This window comes from Rhinopithecus bieti, unplaced genomic scaffold (assembly GCF_001698545.2).
Source record: "Rhinopithecus bieti isolate Rb0 unplaced genomic scaffold, ASM169854v2 scaffold_9899, whole genome shotgun sequence".
NCBI lineage: Eukaryota > Metazoa > Chordata > Mammalia > Primates > Cercopithecidae > Rhinopithecus > Rhinopithecus bieti.
The window spans coordinates 1212423-1224722 of record NW_016806979.1 but is presented as its reverse complement, the minus strand read 5'-3'; the positions used below and the strand labels follow the sequence as shown (position 1 = coordinate 1224722).

At 59.0% G+C, this 12300-nt stretch overlaps 1 protein-coding gene across 12 annotated transcripts; it reads right to left on the bottom strand.

Moving 5' to 3' along the window:
• Positions 1-1340: 1340 nt before the first annotated feature.
• On the bottom strand, positions 1341-11789 carry MCRIP1 (MAPK regulated corepressor interacting protein 1). Of its 12 annotated transcripts, none has more exons than XM_017879243.1 (8): positions 5175-5217; positions 4625-4746; positions 3826-3954; positions 3354-3409; positions 3141-3259; positions 2284-2385; positions 2074-2183; positions 1341-1782 (listed from the first exon to the last, which is right to left on the bottom strand). In XM_017879243.1, the coding sequence occupies exons 1-7, from the start codon at positions 5215-5217 to the stop codon at positions 2119-2121; spliced, it is 636 nt and encodes a 211-aa protein (XP_017734732.1). In that variant the 3' UTR covers positions 1341-1782; positions 2074-2118. The 12 variants fall into 12 exon arrangements, 9 of the variants coding, with proteins under 9 accessions (XP_017734732.1, XP_017734731.1, XP_017734733.1 ...); XM_017879242.1 differs by having other exon boundaries at positions 2081-2183; XM_017879244.1 differs by lacking the exon at positions 5175-5217 and adding an exon at positions 5228-5262 and having other exon boundaries at positions 1341-2183; positions 4625-4759.
• Between the last annotated feature and the right edge of the window lie 511 nt (positions 11790-12300).

Genomic DNA, 12300 nt, shown 5'->3' with positions numbered 1-12300 from the left:
CCGGACTGCAGAGCCCAGGCTCCCCCACCCGAAGGCTGAGGGTCACGCTTGCTGTATGGGGCTGAGCACCTTGTCAAGTGAGCCCACAAGGTGACTCATGGGGATAGAAGCACCAAGCACCGGGTCACCCAGGATGTAGGTAGTCATCATCACCTGAAGAAACCGAGGCTGAGACTCCAACCTGCTCATGGCCATGGTGCAGCAATGTCCTGGCCAGGGCTCAAGCCCACCCCTCATCCTCCTGGGAATCTAGGAACCCCATGTTCGAGTGGGCCCCCCTTTGCGGGACCTCTGTTGGCCGTGGCAACTACCACTGTACAGAAGGCACACAGGGAGGGGCCTTGTCCCCAGGAGACTCAGTGAGTGGAGAGCACATGGCATGAGGACTGCTGTGAGCTGCCCGCCCCTCATCCCAGTGGTGGTATCCCCCAAGCTGCATCGGCTCGACAGCAGGGGGCAGCTTGGGTCACCCTAGCCTGGTGGGCATCGAAACGCTCCTCAAAGGACTCACAGGCCCACAGGGGATAGGTAAGGCCATGTGTTTACAGGGAGTTGTCTTGGGGCTGGGTACTGCTGTGCACACTGGCTGCCAGGCAGAAGCTGAGCTGGTTTATTACTGGAACACCCTTCCCTGCTCCTCCTCCCCAGGGAGGCCGGCCCTGCGCCAGCATCTCCTGCACCAGCCCACCCACCAGGAGGCGCCTGTGGGGCCACTCAAGCCGGGAACACTCTTCTGGGAAAGGGTGTTCCTGGAATAAATTCTGGTTTGGCTTCCAACAGGAGCAAGAATAGAGTTCCCTGTCTGGCCTGCCAGCGCGGCTTCCCGGTTTGAAGGTCAAGTGCACGCAGCTCTCTCCTGGGCCCAGCGGCACCCCCTTCACCTGGTCAGGGGAGGAGCCCAGCGGCACCCCCTTCACCTGGTCAGGGGAGGAGCCCAGCGGCACCCCCTTCACCTGGTCAGGGGAGGAGCCCAGCGGCACCCCCTTCACCTGGTCAGGGGAGGAGCCCAGCGGCACCCCCTTCATCTGGACAGGGGAGGAGTCGGCTCCTGGAGGGGCCACAGTACCCCAGGGGCTGGGTTCAGGGTGGCGCCTACTACCCCTGGGGAGCCCCTGTAGCAGAACAAGGGTGGGGATATCAGACAGCCCAGTCTATCCCTCCAGAATGCCCTCCCCGCCACCACCTGCCCTAGGAGGCCTGACCACCCCCAGTGGCTTAGATTGAGAATTTCTGGGCTTGAGGAACCTTCACCATGATCTGGGGTTTCCAGCCCTGCCCGGGAGCTGGCTGTGCATGTGTGCTGCAGGGGCAGAGGCCCGACAGACCGCCAAGAGGCCACGCCCAGTGCCACTGCCTTTATTAACAGGCCCTGGAGCTCCACAGCCACACGGACACTTGGCTTTCAGAGGGCACAGGAAGAAAAAGGGACCTGGTGACCCTCCCAGCACATCCCAGAGCCCAGACAGACCCAGCAGCAGCACCTCAGTGTCAGCCCGGGCGCCCCTGCCATGGGGCCACTATGACCAGACCCCAGGAGGCCGGGCCAGGCTGCTGGGCCTTGGCCCATCTTGAAGCCGATTCAGGGAGGCAGGCTGGACAGTAGGGAGGTGTGAGGAGCTCCCCAGCGCATCCAGGCCACAGGAGCAGCACGGGTCTGGGGGGTCCCAGGCTGGATGGGGTGCGGCTGCCCTTGTCCTGTATCCTGGCCATTTCAAGGACAAAACCAGACCAGTCCCAGCAGCCCGGGAGGCGGCAGAGGCTCCTTCTTCTCCCCTCCTGATTCTGCAGTGGCCAAGGACAGGAGGGTGAGCGGAGAGGAAAGAGGGCAGGTCAGGGTCCCTGGGGGCCAGGCAGCTTCAAAAACGCAGCCAGGTGGCTGGGGAGGGCAGGAGGGTGGGGAGGGCCCAGACTCCCTGATGGGGGCAGCCTGAGACCCCCAAAGAGGAAGGAGGGGATTTGGGAAGGAGAGGCAGGCCTCAGCCGTCAGTCACACCCGTGCTGGGGTCTGCAGCCCGCTGGAGCAAGACACCCCCATCCCAGGAGCAGGGCCACAGGACAGGAGGGAGCCGACACCTCGCACCCTGATCTTCCAGAGGCCGGGGAGGGGCGCTGGGCGCTCTAGGACTTCTTGGCATCCTGCGTGCTCCGGCGCTTCAGGTCACTCAGGTCGATGGGCTTGAAGGCTGCCAGGGAACAATGCGGTAGGTGGTAGGCACAGGCCCCCTCCTGCTGATGAGGCCCGGCCTGCCGGCCCAGCTCTGCCCCCAGGTCAGCCCCACTCACTCTTCAGGCTGGGATTAGGGACCTTCTCCACATACTCCTCCACCAGGCCCCGCTCGCCGCCCGGCACCTGGCTTCGCAGGTCTCGCTCCACGCCCTGCCAGGCTGCAGAGGCAGAGGGCAGTGTGCTCAGAGCCCCCTGCCCCAGGGGCTGGTGTCCACGTCAGGAGAGTGCCTACCCTCAGCTCCTGCCCTCCCAGACCCTTTTCTCCCTCAGAAGTGTCCTCCATGCTCCCCCACGGCCCTCTACCCACCCCAGCCTCACTCACCTGTAGACCCCGTCCCTGCTCCTCCGGCAGGCCTGTCCCTTCCCCGCAAGATGACCAGGACTGTGATCGGAGGGACCCCTACGACCCTACCCCAGGCTTCCCTGCGCCTCGGGGGCAGCACAACCTCCTCAGCTAGGCCTCTACCTTTCCCACCTCATCCACGCACCTCCCCAGCCCCAGCACCTCACACACTCCCCTAATCCCAGACAACCACCTCCTGGCCACTTTTGCAACATGCCCATTCATGGCTGGTTGCGTGCCTGACTGTCTTCAAAGGCCCCTCCCTTTCCCCAGCAAGCTCCTTTAGCACTGCTAGCATGGATGACTGGCTCCCAACGCAGCCTCTATCTGGGGCATGGCCCACTCCTAGCCCCTCCTGGGTTCCCCCCCATGATCAGAAGCAGGTCTCCTCTCCACACAGGGTCCCCTCGGCCACCCCCACCCACCTGGGCCCTGAAGGCTGTGGACACAGTGATGGAGGAGCAGGGGCAGGGGCTGCAGGAGGTTCCTCAGAAACCTGGGTCCTGGGCTGGGGGCAGAGCTGACTCTGTCAAGGACAGGGCAGGAGCTGGGTGTGGCAGGCGCACCCACCTTCGTAAATGAAGCGGACGTTCTCCTCGTGGGCTGGGGTGAAGATCTCGCTGCTGCTGGGTGGGGAGCGGGGGCTGCTGGTCCTCTTGCCGTTGTACACGACTCTGGAGACAGGGGAGCTGGGGGAGCCTGGCGCATGAGGCAGGGCACGCAGCAGGGTGGGAACCCACACCCCCGCCCCGGTGGAGACCACCCCACCTGCCTGAGACCCACCTGGTCATTGCGGGGGCGTCTGATCCTAGCGCTCCACCGCCAGATCCCCTCAGCCTCTGAAACAGAAGCCAGCGCAGGAGTGGGACGCAGGGCCACCCTCTCCAGCATGGAAGGAGGGGGAGGCACAGGGTACACCTGCCTCCTCCCCTCAGATGTGAACAAAGTGCATAGTCTCCCTGCCTACCAGGGGGTCCCCCACAGGCTGGGGTCCAGCCACAGGCAGCCAGTGGGCTCCAGGTAACCCCAGGAGGTAGCAGGGAGCTGGCCAGAGCCAGCCAGACACACACACAACTTGAAGCAATCAAGTCCACTCAGCGGCCTGAGCTCTGCAAGATGTGGAGGCCTCAGCCTCAGCACCAGGAGCACCGTGGCCAGAGCCCCTCCCACCGCGGACTGGTGGGACCGTCAGCATCTCTGATGTCTGGCTGCTTCTCACTGCAGCAGAGTGCCTGCAGCCCCTGAGGAAACTGACTCTGCTCTCCCTGGTGCAGGGCTGGGCACACGGCTTCCGCTGAGCCTTGATTTCCTTTCCGAAAAACGGGGATGAGCTTCCGGTGATCCCAGCTCCACAGCACCTACCCAGACTCAGCTTCCTGGTTCCCTGGAGCATGAAACACATCAGCACCCTGGAGATGGAACCAAACTCCACTCCCCTGGTGGGCAGAGGGGGTGACCCTGGAGGAAGCTGCCGGGCCTGACCTGGTGACCAGGACCCTGGGCTGCTGCCGTTTATATCCTCTCAGCCCAGGGGAATCCACAGCTCTGGAGAAAGGGAGTCTATTTTGAGGCTCAGACGCCCACACTGGCAGGCTGGACAGTGTCCCCACTCCAGCTGAGGACACACAACCCCAAGGTGGGGAAGCCAACAGGGCTGGTCTCCAGCCTGCCGTGTTCCAGAGGGGGCAAATCCAGGTTCTCGGGGAAGGGAGTCCCAGGATTCCCAGGAGGGGGCTTTTAGCACAAGCGACTCCCCTGCCCACCCCAGGGACCAAGGCTGCAGATACTCCAGGGCACATGGCTGCTGCACTCACAGAGGGCCAGGAGCACTGAGGCTTCGAGTCCTCTCTGGCCCGTTCCACCTCATGTCAATGGTCCAGCCCTCAAACACCACATGTGATCAGAAGCCCACAGCTCAAGGGCAAAACCAGCAAAGAGCAGAAAATGAGCTCCCAGTCCTGGAACTCTGTGCCCCATCCCAGGCCAGGAGTGGGGTCCAAACAGGGCCGGGGGCTCCCCACCCATGGCAGCACCCAGTTTGCTCACAAAGTCACCTCTCCTTTCTTGGACTCTGGGATCTCTCTGCCCAGTCCTCCTGCCAGGGACTCCAGCCCACGAACACCAGACAATGCAGGGAAAGGCCTGTTTGGGTTGAGGGTCCGCAGGGACACGCTACCTGCTGGGAAGCTCTCGTTACAGAGAACGGCAGAGCTCAGGTTAACAGGTGGACTGGCCAGCCCCCTGCCTCGGCCCCTGCTGGCTCTCACCACAGACCGACTGCTGCTTCAGGGGTACCTGCCTCCCAGCCTGCCCTCCCCAGTGGCTCTTCTCCCCATGCATCCTCTGCCTCCAGTGGTGACTTGGCCTTTATCCAGCCACACCTTTGGCCTGGGGTCCCCTGCTGAGCTCAGTTGTCACTCCTGCCCCAGATCCCACTGATGGCCCCACATCCTCCCAAGCAACTACCCTTCCAGGGCTTCCTTTGCCTTGCTGCATGCATGCAGGCACACACACACACACACACACACCTGCCCCCACACACCTTAGCTGAATACACCTGCCACACAAACATGCCTACACACAACCGCCCACGCCTGCACACACCTGTCTGTACATATCTGCCCACACACATGCTGCAGACACCCATCTGAACACACCTGGCGTGGCAGCATGCACTTGTAGTCCCAGCGACTCAGAGGCTGGGGTGGGAGGACTGCTTGAGCCCAGGAGGTCAAGGCTGCAGTGAGCCAAGATCGTGGCACTGCACTCCAGTCCAGGCAACAGAGCAAGACCCTGTGTCAAAAAAAAAAAAAGCCCGGGGCATGATGGCTCACGCTTGTAATTCCAACACTTTGGGAGGTTGAGGTGGGTGGATCACCTGAGGTCAGGAGTTTGAGAGCAGCCTGGTGAACATGTTAAAACCCTGTCTCTACTAAAAACACAAAAATTAACTGGCCATGGCAGGCACCATTACTCGGGAGGCTGAGACAGGAGAATTGCTTGAACCTGGGAAATGGAGGTTGCAGTGAGCTGAGATCGCGCCAATGCACTCCAGCCTGGGTGACAGAGCAAGACTCCGACTCGAAAAAAAAAAAAAAAGGCCGGGCTTGGTGGCTCACGCCTGTAATTCCAGCACTTTGGAAGGCTGAGGTGGGTGGATCACAAGATCAGGAATTCAAGACCAGCCTGGTCAACATGGTGAAACCCTGTCTCTAATAAAAATACAAAAATTAGCCAGACATGGTGGGGTCCCAGCTACTCAGGAGGCTGAGGCAGGAGAAGTACTCGAACCTGGGAGGTGGAGATTGCAGTGAGTCGAGATCACGCCACTGCACTCCAGCTTAGGTGACAGGGCAAGACTCCGTCTCAAAAAAAAACAAAAACAAAAACAAAAAAGGCCAGGCACAGTTGCTGGCCTATTAAAATCGGCCTGTACTCCCAACACTTTGGGAGGCTGAAGAGGGCAGATCACTTGAGCCCAAGAGTTCAAGACCAGCCTGGGCAACACGGCAAAATCCCATTTCTACAAAAATACAAAAACTTCGCCAGGAGTGATGGCTGAGGTGGTAGGATTGCCTGAGACTGCGAGGTGGAGGCTGTGGTGAGCCATGATCATACCACTGCGCTCCAACCTGGGTGACAGAACGAGACTCTGTCTCTAAATAAACAAATTTAAAACCCCATAAACATATACACCTATTGTGCACCCATACTTTTTTTTTTTTTTGAGACACAGTCTCGCTCTGTTGCCCAGGCTGGAATGCAGTGGTGCGATCTCAGCTCACTGCAAGCTCCACCTCCCGGGTTCACGCCATTCTCCTGACTCAGCCTCCAGAGTCGCTGGGACTACAGGCGCCCGCCACCGCGCCCGGCTAATTTTTTGTATTTTTAGTAGAGATGGGGTTTCACCGCGTTAGCCAAGATGGTCTCGATCTCCTGACCTCGTGATCCGCACGCCTCGGCCTCCCAAAGTTCTGGGATTACAGGCATGAGCTACCACGCCCAGCCGCACCCATACATTTTTTAAGTCAATAAGGAGTCCCGTTTGCCTCCTCTTGTTAGGAGAAGAAATGTACCCACACCCTCAACACCACAGGCTGTGTCCTCTAAGTCTTCCCAGACACGAGGAGCCCTTCCCACCTCTTCCTGCTTCTTCCTCCAGCTCAGCAATCCCCAGGGCCTCATGCTGGCCCCACCCCTGCACATATAGCCCCAGGCTTTCCAGCTCAGCTACCACCCCCAGGCCTCATGCTGGCCCCATTCCTGCACACATGGCCCCAGGCTTTCCTGGATGTGCCAGCAGTTCCCAAGAGGCCAGGGACCTGTTGTCCCCCTGGAAGCAAAAGAAACGGTTCTGCAGTTCACTCAACCTCACTGCCTCCTGGGGCTCTGCCAAGGAGCTCTGCTCAATTCTTCTGGGTCAATTTCTCCTGGGTCAGAATTGCCCAATTCTGACCCAGAATAAATTTTCCATTAAAAATCAAGTATCTGTACACTCTATGACCCAGCCATTCTGCTCCTAGGTACACACACCCAAGATGCACACAAGGACAGCTGGAGAATCTCCACTTGCAATTACCCAAAGGGAAGAGCCACCGCCGAAGGGTATCATGCACACCTGGCCTATTCCCATAAGGGAATCAGCATCTGGAGGGGGCATCACAGCCCCTGCAGCAGAGACGGACACCAAGCACAAGAGGCAGGACCTGAGGGGCCACAGACAGGCCCTGAGACACACAGCACGGGAGGAAGCTGCAGAGGGCCGAGGCACAGGCAGGACCGGAGCCAGGGCCAGGACGGTGTCTGTGAGGGCAAGAAGGAGCACTCCACGGAGAGGGCGGGAGGTCAAGCGAGCTCTGCACCAAGAGGTCACCATGGAGCCACAATGAGAAGGCCTCCAACAACCTCAGCAGGGCGGCCAAGCACAGTGAGGCACACAGCTGAGGGGAGGGCAGGAAGTGTGGCTGGCAGGCAGCTCAGCCCTAGCTCAGGCCCAGTGGGCAGCAGGCTGGTGTCTGGCTAAGCAGAGGGAACCCTGAGGCACAACATGCATGCATCCCTGAGATGGTGGATGTGGAGGGACCCAGGACCACAGTGGGTGAGAGTGAGCAGGAGACAATGGCACAGGCCCAGAGAAGCGCCAGGGACAGCCTGAAAAGACTTAGCACATGGCAGATGGCCACCTGAGGTGGCGGCCCCTGAGCCAGCAGGACACTGACCTGTTGCTCAGCTGCCCAGGTAAAGGGGAGTGGTGGCCTGATCGAGGCTGACCATAGGTAAAGGGTGGGAGGGAGGTGGCTCCATTCAACCCAGAGAGACAGCCCCACTTCGGAGGTCTCGAGACCCCACCCAGCCCAGCCCCCCAGCCTTCATCCCACCTGGGCCACCACCAGGGCGAGAGCAGCGAGGGAGGGTCAGGCAATGCCTCAGTCCCGTTTTCCTTCCCTCTTTCAGTCAGAATCAAGACCGAGCCTGCCGATGTCCCGGTCCCGGCCCCGGCCCCGGCCCCGCACTCCTCAGTCGCTACACCACGCCCCACTACCTCTGAGAGTTTTCCTTCATAGTTTTCATATTTTAATATCTTTGAAACTGGGTTGCACCTGACGATTGCTAACACGTCAGAGTTTAACCAATGGTGGCTTTTCTTTCTCAGTGTACTGTGAAACACAGCACAGCTCATAATGGCTGGGGTCTCACATGGAAGGACCCTCAATGACACTCTCCTGACCCAGGACCACCCTTCCAGAGCCCCTCAAGCTACATAGTATTTAGGTACTTTCTCCCCTTCCCCTCAAAGCCTTCCACACCCCATGCCACTCCACCCCACCACACCCAGGGCTGGAAAAACCTCCGGTTCCAGACCCCCAGTGTCAGGACCGGTGGACACAGATGTCTACGTGATCTTCCTGACACCCTTTCCCAAGTCACTTACCACTAGGGTGTCACCCAGGCCCTCTGCTGCCATCAAGCCCACTGTCCAGCCCCAACTTGTTTCATCAGGTGTCACCTGCTGCTCCACTCCTGCCCCAACAGCCTTTGCCACAGGACCACCTGCCACCAGCCACCCAGAGTGCAGGTGACCTGCAGGTCTGTGCATTCTGCAGGACCTGACTGCCTGCTTCTGTGGCTGTCCAGCCTACAGGGCCTGGCCTACTGGGCTGCAGGTATTACCCTACTCTGGGGCCCCAGGAAAGCTCCTCTGAGCCTCGGCATCCTCATTCAAAGTGATGCAGCCCACAGGGATGCTCGCCTGTTCCAATAGGGACAGAAGCACAGCCATGGGAAGCGAGCAGCTCAGTGAGGTCTCTGTGGCTCCTTATCCAATACAATGATGGACAGGACAAGCATGTCCCATATCGTTCAACTGGATGCTGTTAAGAATGAAAGGGGCCAGGCGCAGTGGCTCATGCCTGTCATCTCAGCACTCTGGGAGGCCGAGGCAGGAGGATCACGAGGTCAGCAGGTCGAGACCATCCTGGCTAACACAATGAAACCCCGTCTCTACTAAAAATACAAAAAATTAGCCAGGCGTGGTGGTGGGCACCTGTAGTCCCAGCTACTCAGGAGCTGAGGCAGGAGAATGGCGTGAACCCAGAAGGTGGAGCTTGCAGTGAGCCAAGATCGTGCCACTGCACTCCAGCCTGGGCGACAGACTCCAGTAGCTCACACCTGTAATCCCAGCACTTTGGGAGGCTGAGGTGGGCGGATCACCTGAGGTCAGGAGTTCGAGACCAGCCTGGCCAACATGGAGAAACCCCATCTCAACTAAAATACAAAATTAGCCAGGCGTGGTGGCAGGCGCCTATAATCCCAGCTACTCGGGAGGCTGAGGCAGGAGAATCGCTTGAACCCTGGAGGCAGAGGTTGCAGTGAGCCAAGATCGTGCCATTGCACTCTTTTACTGGGGTAAAAGAGTGAGACTTCATCTCAAAAAAAAAGAAAAAGAGAAAAAAGAAAGAGGCTTAGTGTGGTGGTAATCCTAGCACTTTGGGAGGCCAGGAGTTCAAGACCAGCCTGGGCAACATAGAAAGAGCCCCATCTCGGCCAGGCGCGGTGGCTCAAGCCTGTAATCCCAGCACTTCGGGAGGCCGAGACGGGCAGATCATGAGGTCAGGAGATCGAGACCATCCTGGCTAACACGGTGAAACCCCGTCTCTACTAAAAAATACAAAAACCTAGCCGGGTGAAGTGGCAGGCACCTGTAGTCCCAGCTACTTGGGAGGCTGAGGCAGGAGAATGGCGTAAACCCAGGAGGCGGAGGTTGCAGTGAGCTGAGATCCGGCCACTGCACTCCAGCCTGGGCGACAGAGCGAGACTCTGTCTCAAAAAAAAAAAAAAAAAAAACAGAAAGAGCCTCATCTCTACCAGGTGCGGTGACTCATGCCTGCAATCCCAGCACTCTGGGAGGCTGAGGTGGGCAGATCACCAGAGGTTAGGCGTTTGAGACCAGCCTGGCCAACATGGCGAAACCCTATCGCTACTAATAAAAAAAAAAAAAAAAAAAAAAAAATCAGGCAGGGTGCAGTGGCTCAGCTTGCAATTCCAGCACTTTGGGAGGCCGAGGTGGGCGGATCACCTGAGGTCAGGAGTTCCAGACCGGCCTGGCCAACACACAGTGAAACCCCATCTCTACTAAATAATATAAAAATTAGCTGGGCGTGGTAGCACACGCCTGTAGTCCCAGCTATTTGGGAAGCTGAGGCAGGAGAATCACTTGAACCCAGGAAGCGGAGGTTACAGTGAGCCGAGATCACACCACTGCACTTCAGTCTGGGCAACACAGCGAGACTCTATCTCAAAAAAAAAAAAAAAAAAAAGTTAGCCAGGCATGGTAGTATGCACCTGTAATCTCAGCTTCTCAGGCGAATCACTTTAAACCCGGGAGGCGGAGGTTGCAGTGAAGGGAGATCATGCCACTGCACTCCAGTTTGGAAGACGGAGACAGAGCAAGACTCCATCTCAAAAAAGTGCCCCATCTCTGCTCTCCAAAAAAAAAAAAAAAAAAAAAAAAAAAAAAAGGAAAGGGATGCTGTTGATTACTAAGCATGAAACAACTCTTCTGGGAAAACTGGAACGTAGAGTCAGCCCACTCTTAGGGAGATGGAGGCACAGAAAAGCACTGGGGACGGAAAGAAGAGACTGCCACCAGCCACAGCAAACACTTGTCAGGGACTAAGGGCAGGGCAGCCACCACACTGGGTCCTTACACACACTGCCCATGTCCCCACAGCTGAGCCAGAAAGATACCCTGAGAACTCCCAGTTCAGCGCTGTGCTGCCACCAAGCAGCGGTGCCCCTCCCAGCGCCTCCAGGGCTACAGCAGTTGGGACTCGGCCCGAATGCTGCAGCTGGCCTCAGCCTCCCCAAAGCCTGCCTCCACTCTGCCTGCACCTCACAGCAGGTTTTTGGACTCCCTGAAAGCCCCATTCCCCATTGATACCCGTGTGGCTTTGCTCAGAGACTGGCCCTCCCTCCAGATAGGGAGGGGAGTCTTATTGGGTAGATCTATAGAGAATCTTCCTCCTCCAGGGGACCCAAGGGCTTCAGGGACTTCCTGGTGGGGAGGGGACAGAACCCCAGTCTCTGGCCTCCCAGTCTCAAATTCTTTCCCCCACACAGCCACGTCTAAGAACAGGACATGAGGTAACACTCCAGCAACGTGACAATATTGTGAGGTTCCAGAGTTAGAATCAGTGACGCCATCGCTATTCTGTGCTCCTCTGGAGTTTCTGAGATTCAAAGTTTCTAAGACTCCACTTTCTCTTCGTGTTCTGTGTCTTTTTCAGCCAACCAGGCTAGAATATGATCTACTACCCAAGCAGGTGCACAAGGATACCGCTGTCTCAGCTGATACACTGGCACCTCGTGGTTCCTTGAAGACCCCCGGAGAAAGCCTCTAAGAGTTGCCCCACCTCCTCACCCTCTCCCCTGGGTGGTGGCAGCAACAGACTAAGCATGTGCGCCCTCCTCCCCATCCTGATCCCACTCAAGCCACAACCTCCCCTGACTCGCCCCAGATCCAGCCCTGTCTTTTAGAAAGAGTTGGCTCTTCTTCACGTCCCACCTCCCACCCTCTCTACATGTTCTCGCCACATCCCACCCAAAGTCCACTCACTGGTCCCCGTTTACACCTCAAGGCCTTTGGTCAAGCTGTGTTCTCTGCCCAAAACTATCCTACTCATCCTTGGGGGTCCAGCTCAAAGACCACCGTTCTGCGACGGTTACCCTGGGGCAGGACGGAGAGAACAGCACAGCCCGTGCCCCGTGTGGCTGCCGCCCCCGCGGTCACAACCACCGCCCAGTGAGTGCCTCGAAGGCAGGCGGAGGCCCCGTTCTCCCCGTTAGGCCCAGCACCACTGCCTGGGTAGACGGGAAAGAGGGCAAGGCCGGAAAATGGACAGAAGAATGCGGACGGCCGGGCCCGCGGCGCTCCGAGTCGGAGGCATCCTCAGGCACGGTCCCTCCGGGAGAAAGCGGGGCTCTGTCAGCCCCAGAGCCCCGACGGTGGCAGAAGGCGGGCCCTCCGCGAGCGTGCGGCCGCGCTGGGTCCCCGGCCCCTGCCCCGGCCTGGGCGGGAAAGGCGTTCAGTCCGACTCGCGCCCTCCCCACGCGCGCTCCCAAGTGCCCCGCGGGCCGCGCCCTCCCGCAGGTGCCGGGCAAGGAACGCGGGCTCCTCCCTCGGACCCCGGCCGCTCGGCCACTCCCCCGCGCCCGGCCCCGCCCGGCCCTG